The 17329-nt window shown below is 43.8% G+C and overlaps 1 protein-coding gene across 1 annotated transcript in view; it reads left to right on the forward strand.

Annotated features, from left to right (window-relative positions):
• The window catches only part of PRKCA (protein kinase C alpha), a 401970-nt gene that overhangs the window by 257344 nt on the left and 127297 nt on the right, over window positions 1–17329 (forward strand). Inside the window, exon 4 of the mRNA XM_039235921.1 lies at window positions 14455–14566. Coding sequence (XP_039091852.1) covers window positions 14455–14566 — 112 coding nt within the window. The remainder of the gene's footprint in view (window positions 1–14454; window positions 14567–17329) is intronic.

Below are 17329 nucleotides of genomic sequence, written 5' to 3' on the forward strand. Positions count from 1 at the left end.
CAGTGTTTCCTCTTTTCCTTTAAATGTTGATTTTTCTCCCCCCTCAGGTTGTCAGTTAACAAGAGAAACCAAAAAAAAAATTTTTTTTTAAAGAATACTAGTCATCACAGTGCTTCTGTCTCTTCAGATAAAAAGAACATTAGTTAGAGGTGTTTGCTCAAACACATTTAAGTGCCACACGCCTCTCTTTCCGCCTCCTTCCAGACACCTTTCCCTAGCCTCCCTTTGCAGATGGGGAGAAGCGGGCACTGAGACTAAAAAAATTTGTGCGGCAAACAGTGCTGAATTTCTCCCTTAATTGTAACACCACTCTTTGCCAGGATAAATATTAGCATGTTCTCGGTGATAGCTTTGCTCAGCATTTGTTTTACTTAACAAAAGCCGGAAGAGCAAAATTCATATGTATGTTGTAGGTTCCTGCCATCACAAGGACAGACTTCACATTTTCCTAAGAGCCGCACACACAGGCCGGAGGTCTAAGACGTAGGAGTAGAGGTCTCTCATGCAGCCCTGGGTGTTGTCTGAACAAGTCCTGTTTCTGCCATTACTCTTCAGGTAGAGTTCTGGGAGGCATTCATTGCCTGGGATGCGTTTTGTTTTCTTAAACAGTTTATTGTCAGGTTGGTTTCCATATAACACCCAGTGCTCATCCCCACAAGTGCCCTCCTCCATGCTCGTCACCCCCTTCCCATCTCCCCAACCTCCATCAGCCCTCAGTTTGTTCTCAGCATTCAAGGGCCTCTCATGGTTTGCCTCCCTCCCTCTCCCCCACTATTTCCCCCCTTCTTCTCCCCCATGGTCCTCTGTTAAGTTCCTCCTAATCCTCCTATACGTGCAAACATATGGTATGTGTCCTTCTCTGCCTGACTTATTTCACTCAGCCTATGCTCACCACCCTCAAGTTCCATCCACGTTGCTACAAATGGCTCAACTGCAGCAATTTCTTACTTGACACACCCCCAAAGGCAAGGGAATCAAGAGCAAAAATGAACTATCGGGACCTAATCAGGGTAAAAAGTCTGGGACGCATTTAAAGTCGCAGTTGGAGGAAAGTGCATTAGTGTTACCTCTCATTGTTTGAAAAAAAAAAAAAAAAGTAGAACGAAATACATCTGTTTGAGATGTGCCTGCTCTAGAACCATCAGCACACAGCAACCAAATGCAGAGATGTTTGGACAAAATAGGGAAAGAGTGCAGAGGCAGGTGCCAAAGGACCACACAGCTGTCCCTGTGACCGTGCCTTTTGAGTCAGGGCCATGGTGGAAGGGTTGTTGCTACTAAACCAAACCCAGTGCACTGATGAAAAACTAAATACCAAAGATTTTGTAGCAGAGTAGAACTAGGGTTGTGGGTTTTTTTTTAATTTGTAACATGTTCTGCATTTTATGGCTTTAGATCAGTCACCCTTAAGTGATTGGCGATTTACTATCCAAAAAAAAAAAAAGATATCAGTAGAAGGAACAGTAAATCCTTGAGAAGAGAGCAGCTTCATTTGGGGAAGGTTGGGGGGGAGTGCATCCACCATTTTGTGGAGTCTCTCAGCAGTCGGGGTGTAACCAGAGGAAAATTCTAATTCAAGGGCAAATGCCTGCACCTGACAAAAATCAAGAACAAACCAAGAGTAAAGTAACCTTTCTTAAGCCAAGATCTAAAACTCTGGTTACTTGTAAGCTTAGCCAGAAGACTCAGCACCACCCAGCACAACAAGAGTGGCTTTAAGCAAAATCAGACCCTTGGCTTATAAAGGATAGATAGCTTTTAAGTGTAATATTCTGTGTTCATCCCTTTGGCCCAAGATGTCTGCTTCTGACATTTATCCTGAGGAGCTAAAACACTTGCCCAGTGTGTGTCACAGACACCTATGGTAGTGTTGTTTATAATACCTATGGTAGTGTCCAGGACTTGAAGATTGGGTGAGTCAGTCATGGTGCCTCCATGTGATGAAACATACAGTAAAATGTGATACTGCTTTGTATTTAGGGACATGAAAAGATGTTCAGGATGAGCTGTTTGAAAATAAAAACACCCTAGACAGCCAGTCTATTTATTATCATTCCTAAGAAAACATACTCCTCTTTCTTGAATGAAACATACCAAAATATTAATATATATGTAATTTCCTTTTTCGTTTACTGTATTTTCCAATTTTCTTGTAATGACTATGATTTTATCTGCATAAATGGACATGTGAATAAAGAATTGAAAAATAAGGTGTTTTTTTTAATAAGCTTTACATTGAAAGAAAAAGGGTGCATGGGTGGCTTAGTCAGTTAAGAAGCCAACTCTCGAACTCAACTCAGGTCATGGTCTAACAGTTTGTGGGATCGAGCCCTACATTGGGCTCTGCACTGACAGCACATAGACTGCTTGGGATTCTCTCTCTCCCTCTCTCTCTCTCTGCCCCTCCCCCTGCTCATGCTTGTTCTCTCTCAAACACTTAAAAAAAAAATCCAGTCATGACTGAAAAGATCATTTGCCATCAGGAAGTAAATATCTCCAAACAGAGCCAGGAGGGGTTGCTAGTTGGGAAATATTTATTAATAATGAGCGATCTAGAGAAGGAATCAGAGTTACCTCAGCAAAGAAGGAATCCTGCCCCCTCTGGACTTTGCAGTCAGGAGGGAGAACAGGATATATTCGTCTGTCTCCCCTGTTGTGTTTAATCACTGAATGAATACCAGCTGCTGGGGAATCTTCCAGCATTATAGGGAGCCATGAAAATCAGCCTTCTTGCAAATATATGTTAGACGTTTTCAAGTCCATGACAAAGATAAAGGCAGCATCTCCCTACTCTGAAATATTAGGCTTCAGAATTTGTCCCATGCCATCTGAGAATGTCACACAAGGTTCCTCACATGACCAACAACCCAATTCTGTCTTTACTAAATTAAACAAAGATGATAGGATCTTGGAGACTCTTGAATAAATATGTTTCCATTTCTCTCTGATTTGTTCTCAGATCATCATATAAACTTGGCCATGATTTTTTTTTCAGGAAACAAATAACTTTGTTCAGGGCTGGCAAGGGCTCACATAATTAAGATGCCTCTTATATTCCTATTTTATTTTCCTTTCAAACTATGGCACTGGAGCTAACTAAATATTTAATTAGCACAAATATTATTTGGTGCTTAAAAAAGTGTTATAAAAATTCATCTGATAGAGAATAGATCAGTGCTTGCCAGAGGTCAGGGATGGGGGGAGGTAGCTTGTGACCCTATACGGGGTAGCGGAAGGTGGCTTCTATGTGGTGATGGAGCTTTTTTTTTTTTAAGTTTATTTATTTTGAGAGAGAGTGTGCAAGCGGTGAAAGGGCAGAGAGAGGGAGAGACAGAATTGCAAGTAGGCTCTGTGCTATCAGTACAGAGCCCAATGGGGGGCTCAAACTCAGGAACTCGTAAGATCATGACCTGAGCTGAGATCAAGAGTCGGATGCTGTATGTTTTCACTCATATGTGGAACAGGAGAAACTTAACAGTGGACCGTGGGGGAGGGGAAGGGGAAAAAAATAGTTAAGGAGAAGGAAGGAGGTAGGCAAACCATAAGAGACTCTATAATACTGAGAACAGACTAAGGGTTGACTCGGGTGGGGGAGAGGGGAAAATGGGTGATGGGCACAGAGGAGGGCACTTGTTGGGATGAGCACTGGGGGGTTATATGGAAACCAACTTGACAATAAACTATATAAAAAAAAAAAAAGAGTCAGATGCTGAACCCCCCAGGTGTCTGGAGGTTTTCTTATCATGACTGGAAATGTGATAAAATTTCATGCGTAAAAACTGGTGAAATGCACGTAAAAACTGGTGAAGTCCGTATAATCTTGTCCCCATATCTGTATTTCTGGATTTTGAACATCTACTCTGGCTTTGTAAGCTGCTATCATGGCGGGGTGGGTGGGGGAGGGAGGCGCTGGTTAAGGAATACACAGGAACTCTCTGCACTGTTTTTACCACTTGTGAGTTTAAATTTATTTCAAAATTGGGGCACCTGGGTGGCTCAGTCGGTTAAGCGTCCGACTTTGGCTCAGGTCATGATCTCACGCATGGGTTCAAGCTCCGTGTCGGGCTCTGTGCTGACAGCTATCTCAGAGCCTGGAGCCTGTTTCGGATTCTGTGTCTCCCTCTCTCTCTGAGCCTCCCTTGCTCACGCTGTCTCTCTCTCTCTCAGAAACAAAACATTAAAAGATAAAATTTTTTAAAATGTATTTCAAAATAAAAACTCGAAAACAATTATTGTTTTTAAATGTGAGATTTTCCTGAAGAGATGACCATTTGAAAGGTTATCAAACTGATTAAAGCAATCAGCATGCCTAATTGAACGGGCAAAGAAACATAATGTTTGAATGTTTATTTTGGAGTCTGTATGACTCCAGGAAAAGGGAACAAACATGTTCATGAACTCCTAGGAATGTGATGTAGATAAAGAATTAGAGGAGCGTCTCTGGAAGATTGTATTGTCTCCCACCATTTGTCCTACTGCCAGTGAAGGATGATGGCGCCCATCATTGCCAGATGACTTGCAGTTCCACCCGAGGTCAGGCTTGCCCTTGTGGCTTGCTTTGACTAGGGTGGGAAAGGGGGAGGTGGGAAGTAGCCACTTGCAAAGAAGTATGAGCAGATTTCCTTGTTTCCTTGGTTTTCTTTGCCTGGTAATGGTATATTCCAGACAATGCTTGAGCCTTCATTCCTTGGTCGTAGAATGAGCGAATAGGTGCTTCTCCTCTGCAGCCCTGACTTATGAGAGAAAAATAAGTGTATGTTGTGGTAAGCCACTGAGATGGGGTGTTCTTTGCTGCTAAGCTAACATAACATCTAAAAGGTAGATGGTTTATCTGATAACCTCCAACTTAAAACTATCTTCATTTGACCTTCAAACCCACAAGCTTTTAAAATTTGAAGTTCTTAATCCATTCTTTTGTCTTTCTGCAGATAATGTAAACTGGTAGTAGAGTTGGAGATATCTCTGTGTCTTTGTGGATTATGCTACTACTCAAAATGCTTGCTGCCCCTTCTCGGGGAGGATTATGTACACTTGCCCTGCTGATTCCCAGCTTGGCTGTGTGTCTCGCTTTGGCTGATGAAATGTGAGCAGAAATGACGGCATCATTTCCAAGTCAGAGATTTAAGAGCCGTCGAATGGTTCTGACATTTGTCCTTTGGCATGAGACTGGCAATCCCCCAGATAAGGCTTGCTTCCTCAGCTTGGGTCCCAGGGGAAAGAGCGAGAAATAAATGTTTATTGTGTTGAGCCACTGAAAATTAGGAGTGATTTGTTAATGCAATGTAGCTCTGCGTCTCCCAGGTGAGACTTGGCCTGAGCCATACCTGAAATCTTTACCACCATATACATGCTGCCTGGCACATAGTCAGTATCCAGTACAGAATTTCTCAGGTGAAATGAAGAAATCAATAGCCAAGTAGGAGATCCTGTTTTTTCAAATAAATATGGCTTGAGTATTTGTATATTTTAAACATTTAAATACCAGAATTTCATACTAAACCATCAAAGATCCTTTTGGAATTTGAAAGCTGTGACAGGACATCAATATACATCAAGTTTTTGTCCTAAGATGGTGGCAGCATATAAAATTGATTATGGGGCACCTGGGTGGCTCAGTCAGTTAAGCATCTGACTTCGCTTCAGGTCATGATCTCATGGTTCATGGGTTCGGGCCCCTTGCAGGGCTCTGTGCTGACAGCTAGCTCAGAGCCTGGAGTCTGTTTCAGATTCTGTGTCTCCCTCTCTCTCTGCCCCTCCCCTGCTCATGCTCAGTCTCTCAACAAAAAATAAAGAAAGAAATTGATTATAAGCAGGGAGATGGTGGTTATATTATAGCTTTTAATTAAGATTTCCTTTTTATTGATGGCTAGTGGTTCCAGATATCTGCATAGTGAACTCATATAGCAGGTTGCTGGAGAAGCTATAGACACAGTTCGTTTATCACCAGATTGAGTGGTTTTGCCCCAGTTTCTTCAACACGTGCAGACTCCCCTCTAATGGCATGTCATGATCCATTTGAAATATAACCATTATATTCAGTTGGGGTGCAAGGTAATTTGGATTATAGAGCTAATGTATGAATTCATTCTTTTTAACTTAAATCTTTTCAGATAGGTGTAAGTCTCCTCTCCCTGTCATTGCTAAATCTGTTCTGTCACCACACTTTCCCCCAGGCATTTTATTTATATAGCTCTCTAGACCAAAGCCATATTATTGTTCTCTATCGGGGGGGGGGTGGGGGGGGTTGCCTTTGATTCTTTTTTTTTACACGAATGTCATTTTTTTATGTTCCATTCTGTGGCGGTGCTCTTTTCATCAGATGATATATCTTTAGAGATCTGTCCATGTTGTTACAGAAAGATCTAGCTCATTTGATTTAACTGCTACGTGGTATTTCAGAGTATAAATGCATTTTGGTTTATTTAGCCAATATCTTGCAGGTAGAGATTTATGTAGAATTTTTTTAAGAGTTGGCCGTTTTGTATTTAACGGTTACAGCATCTTATACAAATGGGCAAAGGACCCATAAGAATCCTCTACTAGCAAAGCCTAGTTGAACAAGTTAGTTCCAATGTAAAGATGAGTGTTATTCATCAGAATAACACAAGGTTACATTAAGATAAAAAAAAAAAAAAATGAACTGTCAGCAGAAATGGAAGTTCCTTGGTTCTGCCTTAAGACATGCACCATTCAACAAAGCCAGGGTGATCGAAGGCCAGGCACATGCCATGGACCCAGATGTACACAGGTAACCGGACTGATTCTGCAGCCCGAGAAGGGCTATGGGAGCCTTGCTCAGTAAATGGTATCCGGCGTAATAATTATGGTGATACTCAAGTTATATAAAATCACCCTGACCGTATGATCTGGTTTTGGTTATATTCTCATGGTAACAACAACAACAATTTAAATAGGAATTTTAAATGTTATTAAAACAAATTTTTCCAGAAATGTAGGATCACAGAGATGATTCCAGACTCACCCTTGCAGCCTGCTCTTGCAGAGTCAGCATGTGGGGGTGACATTTAGACCCAGGCTTGGCTTCAAGTATGATTCATGAGAACACATCAGATGGTGAACATGGGGAATTTTCCTTGGTATTTAGAAGGAGCAGCTTGAAGGAGCTGCACTGCTCGGCATGATTAAGGAAGCCCTCCCCTTCCCCCCCCCCCCCCCCCCCCCCCCCCCCCCACCAGGCTTCTCTCAGTTAAAAGCAGTCTTTTCCAGAGACTCTTAAAGTCTGAACTCTGGCCCTCAACAAGAGCCATTTTGGTGCTCTGTGAGAAACCTGTGGGCATTTCAGAGACCTTCAAACACTGGTGGAAAATCCAAGGTGGGCTGTCTAGTCAAAAGGCAGCCATTATTTTACTCATTAAATTAAAAGAGCATTTGAAATGCTGGCTGTTCAACTATAGACACCAAAAAGCACCATTGATGGCCTGCCTCTGGGTGTGTGGGGAGCCTTAGCCCTTCTGGAGATTGCACCTCACACAGTGGAGGACTCTAGCCCTGAGGGCTGCCACACAAACCCTACCTTGAGGGGCACCTGGGTGGCTTAGTTGGTTAAGCATCCAACTCCTGGTTTTGGCTCAGGTCATCATCTCATGGTTTGTGGGTTCCAGCCTGGCATCGGGCTCTGCCCTGACAACACAGAGCCTGCTTGGGATTCCCTCTCTCTCTCTCTCCACCTCCCTTGCTCGCTCACTCTCTCAAGATAAATAAATATTTGGAAAAAAAAAAAACTTAAGCACACTGTCGTCCAGATGGTTATAGTTAACACAAGAGGGCATCCAGGACACGGAAGGTCTCATCAGTATCAAAATTTTGTGCAGCACAGACCCATGGGTTTGTTTTCAGCCCATTGCATAATGAGGTGGTGGTGGTGGTGATTTTGACAAAAGCCTGACAAGTCCTGGTAGAAATGTGGAACAGTGTCTCCACGGAAAGCTAATTAAGTTGCTGTATTATAGAAACTACGATATGAGAAACAGACCACAGATGCTTTCAGTAGAACTTGAGATTTTCATTCGTTACTTTTTTCTAAGAGATCTAGATTTAGTTTTGTGGGTTAGACTTCATTGGTGCCTATGAAAATTGGTGTAGTCAGAAACCTCGTTTTTCTCCCCGCGACCGCATCTACAGCAGGAACCGCAGAGCTGAATGGCTCCCCCTTTCATTATAATATAATGTCAGGCTTGTGACATGTGACAGTAGGTTTCACACTCCACTTAATGAGAGGCTGCCAGTCTCTAGGGAAGTAAAAAGTAAGATTTACATGTATTGCATTAAATGGGGGAAATTTTCCTAACTTGGTAATAGTGAGGGCTTAGAGTGTACCCGCCGTGTGTGTGTGTGTGTGTGTGTGTGTGTGTGTGTGTGTGTGTGTGTGTTGCTCTAAGTTAAGGTCAGACTCAACCGTAAGTAATATGTGGGATACCTTTATCTTCAATCAGGTGCATGGTTGTAAAAAATATGCTTTGGTGAAGACTTCGTACACATTCACTGAAGGTTCAGCACCACGAGACAAATGATTTTAGAGGAAAATAAGACAGACGCCTGTATCCAGGGGGCTTTGGAGTCCTAGAAGTCTCTGTTTCTTCTTCCTTTTTGCTCAGGTCTCCAGGGGGCTTGGGTATAATACTAAAATGTCATTCTTGCCTTGGTTCTGATCCAGCCACAAAGCCGTCATGGAGCTTTAGGGCCTCTCGGACTTCTGTCTGTCCCCCGCGTGTGTGTCTGTGGTGTGCTTGCATGTGTGATAAAACGAGGAGGAAAATGAAAGAGGAGGTAGAGTCATAACTCCATAAGTAGCAGAATGCGCAAGTGGCATATTAAAGGCCGGAATCACACGTTCTGGAAGGCCGGCGGAAAAAGGAAAACTGTGACTGGTGTTCGTGCCTGGGGAGGCTTCCTGGGAGGAGGAAGCAGCTTCGTGACTGTCATTTTTCGTTTCGGCATGTGGGGTCTTGGCCTGAGGTGGCTAGGTTAGGCCAGGTGGAGGGAGCGGCAAAAACAACACGAGAGGAGTCTGGGTTACACGCACCCCCTGGAAGCCCACAGCTTACCCTTCAAGGTCTACGACCCCCAGCTGGCACCATCACCTGGGTCATCCTCCGCCTGGAAATCATTTTGTTTTGAAAAGCTGGTCAGAAAGATTTGGAAATAGCACATGTTTTCTTAACCTCAAGAAAAGCATTCTGATTCTACGTTCCAGATAAATCTTTGGATTCCTCCTCCCACCACCCTGTCACAGGATCCATTAGGTTATGTATTCAGTGGATAGCAATATACACTCCTTTGCTGGTGGTCTACTTGAACTCATGGTATTTACCAGCAAATATTACCGCACTCTCCATTCAGTACACAGTGTATTGGGTTTGTAAGCTGTACAATAAAACTACGCATATTGGAGGGGCGCCCAGGTTCCTTAAGCTCAGTCCGTTAAGCATCTGACTTCAGCTCAGGGCATGATCTCATGGTTTGTGAGTTCGAGCCCCCATCAGGCTCTGTCTGGACAGCTCAGACCCTAGATGGAGCCTACTTCAGATTCTGTGTCTCCTTTTCTCTTCTCCCTGCCCCTCCTCTGCTCACACTCTGTCTGACTCTCTCAAAAATTAAAAAAAATATATGCATTGGAATTATGCTTGTAAGGTCTGGTGAAACCCTGAAGTCTGTAGTTCATGGCTTTTAGCAGCGTCCAGGCCTGGCTTTGCTAATGTACCATGGTTATGTAAGATGTGATCACTGGGGAAGGCTGGGTGAAGAGTATATGGGAACAGCCTGCACTCTTTTTACAAATTGTTGTGAGTCTTAAATTGTTTTGAAATAAAACTTAGCAGTTTTTTCTTTCTAAAAACAAGACCAAGTCAACTAGATCATCCAACCTGGTTAACTTTTGTTTTAGCGGTGGCCTCCCTCCACCACCCCCAACCCCCACCGCACCCCATCCCACCCTCCCACCCCCTGCCAACCGTCAGCAGCCCGTGGGTGCCTCCTGACACTTGTAGGGCCCTGTGAAGTACCGACTTGAAAGTGCTGACCCGCTCCCTTCAGATTCCCGAGGAGGAAATCAGAGCCCAAGGAAGTCGAGCACACCACTAGCTAGCAGCCATGGACAGGAACAGAAAGGACCTGGGAGCTTTTGAGGACAGCTGTTCCCTGTAAATCATCCTAAGGCATAGCTCCTCAGCTAACACTGTGGCTTCTTTTGTCAGACGAGGTGAGATTAATTCAACTGGAAATGAGTGTCCGTGCTCCTGCATTCCATTTCTGTGGAGAAAGAGATGAGCTGTCCTTGTGGTCAGAGCAGTGCACAGGCGGGCTGGGCGGCGGGTGGTTTCACAGCTTACCACCCAGCGCGGGACATTTGCCTGGGGCAGAGGACAGGACCCCAGGACCCCAGAGGAAGTCCCCTGCCTTCTTGCCAACTTGGCCTCCATTCCAGCCACCCGTGAGCCCCAAAGTTGATCAGCTTTCCTCTTCCTTTCTTTCCATTCTGGCCCAAGTCCACTATTATTGGAAAACCTTGGGCATCTTGGAGTTTACTTCCAAAGATAATATAACTGTGTAACCTTGTATTTGTCTAAAGGTTTTCAGGTTGCAAAGCACTCACTCATATGTTCCCTAAGAGAAGCCCTGCCCCCCCCGACTTTGATATAGACATTATTTCTGCTTTATGAACAAGTGACATGACTCATCCATGGTTGAAGTTTTTATCAAGACTGAGGTCACAACACAGGTCTCCAGAATCCTGGTAAATGCTCTTTTTGTAGGAGAGGTCTTGGTCATTGTAAAGCGCTTGCACGCACTTGATGATCAGCAAACAGGTGTTATTGTTATCATTATCATAGACATGATCCTTGGCCACTCATGATTTTGGAGTGTGTCATCCTCCACACTCCTACAGAAGGTGGAAGTGATGGTTTCCTCTCTTCCTGTACCTCCAAATGGCTAGACCCTGAAGATGCTGTATGTGGACCAGTTGAGTAAGACTTAGATCTTCCTGAAAGGTGAAGCAAGTTGCCCGTGTGCCACATCTGTGGATATCTACGTGACAACCAACTGGCTGGACAGTTGCCCTGGAGCTGCCTGGCACACCCCGGCTCCAGAGGGCTGTGTGCGAGCTGCCATGTCTTATTTAGTGCCTGTTGTTGATGCCTGCTTTCTGCAGGGAAAGCTGGCTGCTTCCTTTCCTCTAGCATCCTCTTTGCCCTCCACATGGTAGGACGTAACCTCTACTGTCAACATGAGGACTTTTAATTGATCCTGACACTGTTCTGTGCCCCTGACATTCTGCCTAACATCTGGGATATTGGGGAAATGGTGCGATGCTCTAATGGAGGAAGGCTAAGCCCATACTTGAGACCATATTCACAGCTACTACTTGCTAAGGAAAATAATCTCCCAAGGACAGCATTGATTTGTCACACCCTAAGAGACATTTAAAAAGTAAACTGATGACCTACCTCAATATTGCTAAGCATCTGCATACACCTGCACCTAGCACTTCTTAGGCATTCACCAGATATTTATCAAATGGCCTTCTAAAGGAGTGGCCCTCCGGCTTTAGTGTGCCTGCCAACATTAGGATCACGTGAAGGACTTGTTGAACCATGAACCTTGCGGTCTCACTCACAGAGTTTCTGATAAATTTGGTATGGAGAAGGGCTAAATAATTTCTGACCAGTTCCAGGTGATGCTGGTGTCTTACAGAGACTATATTTTAAAAGCCATAGTCCTGAAGCAGAGACAGGCAAAGTTTTTCTGTAAGGGCCAGATACCTAACATTTTAGGTTTTGTAGCCACGCTTTAAGCTTTATGGGCTCTGTCACAACTACTTAACTCTGCCATTGTAGCCACAGAAAATATGCAAATGAGTGAGTCTGGCTGTGTTCCAGTAAAACTTTATTTACAAAACGGGTGGTAGGCTTGTCTTAAAAAATGTGTTGTTGGGGGGTGCCTGGGTGGCTCAGTCAGTTAAGCGTCTGACTTCGGCTCAGGTCATGATCTCGCGGTTCGTGGGTTCGAGCCCCACATCGGGCTCTGTGCTGACAGCCAGCTCAGAGCCTGGAGCCTGTTTCAGATTCTGTGTCTCCTCCTCTCTCTGACCTTCCCCTGCTCATGCTGTCTCTCTCTCTCTCTCTCAAAAATAAATAAAACATTAAAAAAAAATTTTTAATGTGTTGAAAATATAAAACTTTGTTTAAAAATAAGAGCTTGGATGGATTTTTTCAAAGCTCTTGGATGGGAATCAGTGTTAAAGATGCAAACATTGGTCGGATCCTGTCTGTGCCCTTTCCTGGCCATGTGACTTTGAAGGCCACTAAAGTCTCTGTAGGCTGAAGATAATCATACAGTGAAAAATGGGGGGAGTTGTAACATTTATCAAGTCTGATGCTACACATTTAGTGTAATATTCTTTATATGAGTCTGCATGATTGAAATATTCCAGAATTTTAAAATTTATGACTTTAAAAAGTAATTGCTGTTGACCCATGAACAACATAGATTTGAACTGCTTGGATCCACATATACATGGATTTTGTACAGTATTACATTCTCTTCTGTTTGTCGTAACATGTTTCTTCTCTAGTTTCATTGCAAGACTACAGTTTACATGACACATAGCGTACAAAATATGTGTTAATTGACTATTTTGTGTTCCTGGTAAGGCTTCCAGTCAGCAGTAGGCTATTAGCTAAGTTTGGGAGGAGTCAAAGTTATATGTGGATTTTCAACTGTGGAGGATGGGTGTCAATACCTCTAACCCCCTCCCCACCCATTGTTCAAGGGTCAGCTGTGTAATTCATTGGCATATGTGGCTTGGGTTTTAGATTCTAAAGTCAACCAAAAGATAAGTCATCCTGTGAAATCAAAATCACCTTTGGAATTCTCTCAAATCCCTACCAGCATCTAGGCTCTTAGAAAGTCAAGAGCCAAGAGCATCTTTCTTTCGTGTATCTTTTGTATACAACGCTAGACTAAATGACCTTGTCTGCAGTGGAGCTGTTGATCTCATGCCCATCCCCCAAACCCTGTTCCCCTTTTGTCTTCCCTTAATTCATTTAATGCTAGCTCTGTAGTTACGGCTGATTGGGCCACCAAGAATGATTCAGGAGGAGGAATTTAAATAGGAAGTGTCCTAATAAACAGACTTGAGTATGAAATTGGTTTTTTTTTTTTTAATGTTTCTTTTTGAGAGAGAGAGAGAGAGTGCATGCAGGAGCAGGGGAGGGGCAGAGAGAGAGGGAAACACAGAATCTGAAGCAGACTTTAGGCTCTGCGCTATTAGCACAGAGCCCAGTGCGGGGCTCGAACTCACAAACTGTGAGATCATGACCTGAGCCGAAGTCAGACGCTCAACTGACTGAGCCTGAAATTGTTGTATATTTCAAGTAGGACATAAAAGTCTTTCTGCTCAACCCTCTATGTTTGCATATTAATAATGGAGGTCCAAGAAGCAGAGGCGCTAACCTACCTAGAGTGACTCACCCAAGCATTTGATAAGACTGACTTGTTTTGCCCTCATAACAGCTATGTAAGATAGGACTGTGAATTTCCCAGTTTACAGTTGTGGCAGAAACAAGAAGTTATTTGTCCAAGGTCATGCTTCTGGGACATAGTCCCCTGGAACTGAGCCCAGGCAGTCTGACTGCAGCGTCCATGCTCTTTACTTAGTCTGCTGGGCTGTATGTAATGTTTGCTTCCTTATCTGCAATCTGAGTATGGATTGAGGAACAAAAGGCTGCTTGAGAGAAAGCAGTTTCTGTACCTTCGGTAATTTGTATGTTGTTCCAGGGAAGGTAATGAAATTGCAGCAGGGGGCTCTGGGAGTGTGCTTGCCGTGCATTTCCAATTTTCACCTAATTATCTTGGAGTTTTCCCGTGCAAATGCACATAATGTTATGGGAAATAGTGCAGAAGAGGGAAGGTGTCTCTATTGGTTTGGGTGCACATCTGGTCTTAATGTTGTGTTTCTAGAAAACTTTCCCAAAAGGAGATCACCCAAACTCCACTAAGCAGATCCAGGATCATTCAGTTCAGCTTCACAAATAGCCCCTGATTTTGTGTCTACCTTGTGCCGCAGCCTGCATAGACACCACAGCGACAGCAATACCATGACATCTAAAACGCTGTGTTTGTCCTCAAGCACGATTATGACTCTGGGTCCTGAAGTGGTAACATTGGTGGAAACCCTGGTGTGTGCCAATTACACCCCGTAAAGAGGGGAAACATGGGTATTTATTACATGGCCCAAAGTGGGCAGCTCATTAAAACACAATGCGGCAAAGTCACCACCGCCCAGTTGTATTATCCCAGAGAATAGTGCATAGTCTGGTTCTGTTGAACCTTGACATGGGGAGGGGAAGAGGCAGAGCCTGAACTTGGCTTAGTCCAAAAAAAATGTGTTTCTTTCATAACTGGAGTGAACAGTGTGCTTCTTCTCCCCTCCAGGACCCCAGGAGCAAGCACAAGTTTAAAATCCACACTTATGGAAGCCCCACCTTCTGTGATCACTGTGGGTCATTGCTGTATGGACTTATCCATCAAGGGATGAAATGTGACAGTAAGTAAGTTTTCTTTTCCAGTAGATCAGGTGAGGCTCTGCATGCAGCTTATGTCCAAGGTTTGCAGGGTACTTCAGGCAGGGTTTGCAGAGCACTTTAGGTTTAATAACTTTTCAACACAAACTCCTCAATAAAAAAAAAAACCCTTTCAAACACATACCACACCAGAAAAGTGTAGGATCGCTCCACTGTCAATGTGCTGATTTACTAAACTACTTACTTGCTGATTGAAACCACCCCCCCACACACACACACAAAAGAAAACCCGATTTATAAATGAAGTTAGTGCCGTCACAGTTTTTTGTGGTAGAAATCTTCCGTCACTGTAAAATGCAGGCTACTCAAACCCTGAAGCAAATGCCATGTGTTGAAAGAAGCCTTTCCACCTCCAGATTCCACATTTGGTTAGGCTTCACGATAAGCTAAGCAACCATAGTCATTATCTTCCTGTGTCTCTAATTAGTGGGTGGACTGTGGAAAAATCCAGTAGGCTCTCCTTAAAACTGAAACTACAAGGAAAATAAAAACCAGACATCTTAAGTTCACTCACCCTGCACGTTCATGGACGGACCAAGTTTCTGTGAGTCCAGTTCGAGATGAAATCACAAAGACCACAGACAAAGAAGGCATCGGCCCTCCCGCTTTCTCCTGTTTTGTTCTGTATGGTATTCGTCATCAAGCACCAGACAGAAAGAAAAAACGGCTATGGAAACTCTTTGTTTTCGTCGTTCTTATGAGATTCTCCAGGCCGTTTATCTGTTTAAATAAAAGTTTCCACTTTTAGTACATAAAAGGGTAATTACCGAACCTGTTTTTCTAGTAGACGGGAGCGTTGTGGAAACATCCATATATTGCCATTCATTAATTATTGCTGTTATGGCCAAGAGCTTTCTGTGTGTGTCCTACATGGAACAAAGATGGTATGTATATAAAAGTCAAGGTTAAATGGACATTATAGAACAGATAGATGGTTTCTCAGCACACAGCGTTTCTTCAAGAGAACTGTCCGATTCAATAGCCTAAACAAAACCTTTGTGATGATCCAGACCTCTGGTTTTCTGTGCTTTGAGAAACCCTGGGATTCCAAAGACATGTTTTTTTCAGGGATTCTGCAAAAGTGAATTCTAAGTGCATTTGTAAATACACTTCTCAGCACTTTAAAACTTGGAACAAGAGCAAACACTTCAGTGTGTTACACACTCAAGTGGTACAGGTTGGAGATGATGGTGGAAACACGGTGTTGCCAGCCTCACTCACTGGGCGGAGCACGCAGCCAAGTTCCTGCGGCCGTTATCCACTTGACCCACCCGCCAAGCAGGTTGTCTGTTGCTGAACGGCGTTTACCATTTCTACGTACGCTTCTGTTCCGAGCCTGGATTCGCGGGTGCTGGACAAGTTTAACAAAACACAGAAGTGCTCTGTCAGGGCTGAACCGAGGCAGCTGGCTTCACAATTCTGTTTGGATTAGCAGGCTCTCTGGGTTATCCACGGATGTCCTTATAACAGATAAATGGCATAAATTTGAATCTGTTAACTAGGTTTATGCTAATGAAGAAATACTCATCTGGTTTCTATGTTAGGATTCCACTTAAGATTTTGTTGGAAAAATGGGTTCCGCTACTAAAAAATGTTGACAACCGCTGACCTGGCCCAGTGCTGTGGTTTGGTTTCGTTTTGTGGCCAACTCATTCCCTTGGAGTCATAGGGCTTCTGGGGCCTGTACTCCTTCCCCAAGAGAAACCGATGAACACATGGGTGCCAGGACCCCCACCCCTCTCTTAGCTTCTGCAGAGAAGGTATCTCTTTCTGTGTCTTCAACCCTCGTAGGGTTATAACACTGTGCAGTCCTACCTGGTGGGGGAAAGACATTAGCAGCCACTGTCCAGAGCAGCCACTCTGCTTGCAGAGTGGGATCTGAGAGAGCACTTGAGTTTTCAAGATCTAAAGGCCACTAATGGTGGCATCAAGACAGGGATACAACCCAGGGCGCTTTCGCGTCCCTGTTGCGCCTACCCTTTGCAAGGAGGCTGCCGTTTATTTCTTTGAAGTTGCAGTTCTGCCCAGGCACTGACAGATTGAATTTGGTTAATACAGGCCCGATGGATAACACACCTTTTCAGGAGCCTTTATATCGACTTCATCAATATAATGATTCTGAACAGTTAGCTTCGGAAATAGAAACCTAAACGGAATCCATGTTTGTGAATCGATAATTGTCCTTTCCTCATCTGTGTCTGTTACCCTACTTTCCGCCTTGAATTGTAGCAAATATACATTATTTGCGATGTTTTTTGCAATTCATTTCACCATGTTAAACACTCAAAATGAAACGCGCTTGAAGGCTCCACTTTGAAGGTTACGGAAGAGCCTCACAGCATTCCGTCGAGGGTGTGCAAGGACTCCAGCGGTCCTCGCTCCTCTTGGCAGCCTAAAGGGACAAGGACAAGAGACCTGCGACACCCGCACAGGCACTCATGTTCGTGTTCAGCACACAGGATTCTTTCCAGGGTTTCTTGGGTTCACGGCAGTAAGACTGATCTTTTTATTCCTCCCATTCTCACCCACGTAATGTCAGCTGGTAAGGAATGCCTCAGCACGCCAGGCGTGTATTTGTTTTACTTAGAATAATATTTAAATACCTAAAGACAGGTTTAAAATCTCAATACAAGTTCTTTAAAAAAAAAAAAAAAAAAAAAAGAAGCAGCAGCAGCAGCAAGGTACTGAAGCCTTCTCGAAAATACAGAGTTAACTAAGGCAAGAAA

The sequence above is a fragment of the Hyaena hyaena genome, unplaced genomic scaffold (assembly GCF_003009895.1).
Source record: "Hyaena hyaena isolate Hyena2069 unplaced genomic scaffold, ASM300989v1 scaffold_104, whole genome shotgun sequence".
Lineage (NCBI taxonomy): Eukaryota > Metazoa > Chordata > Mammalia > Carnivora > Hyaenidae > Hyaena > Hyaena hyaena.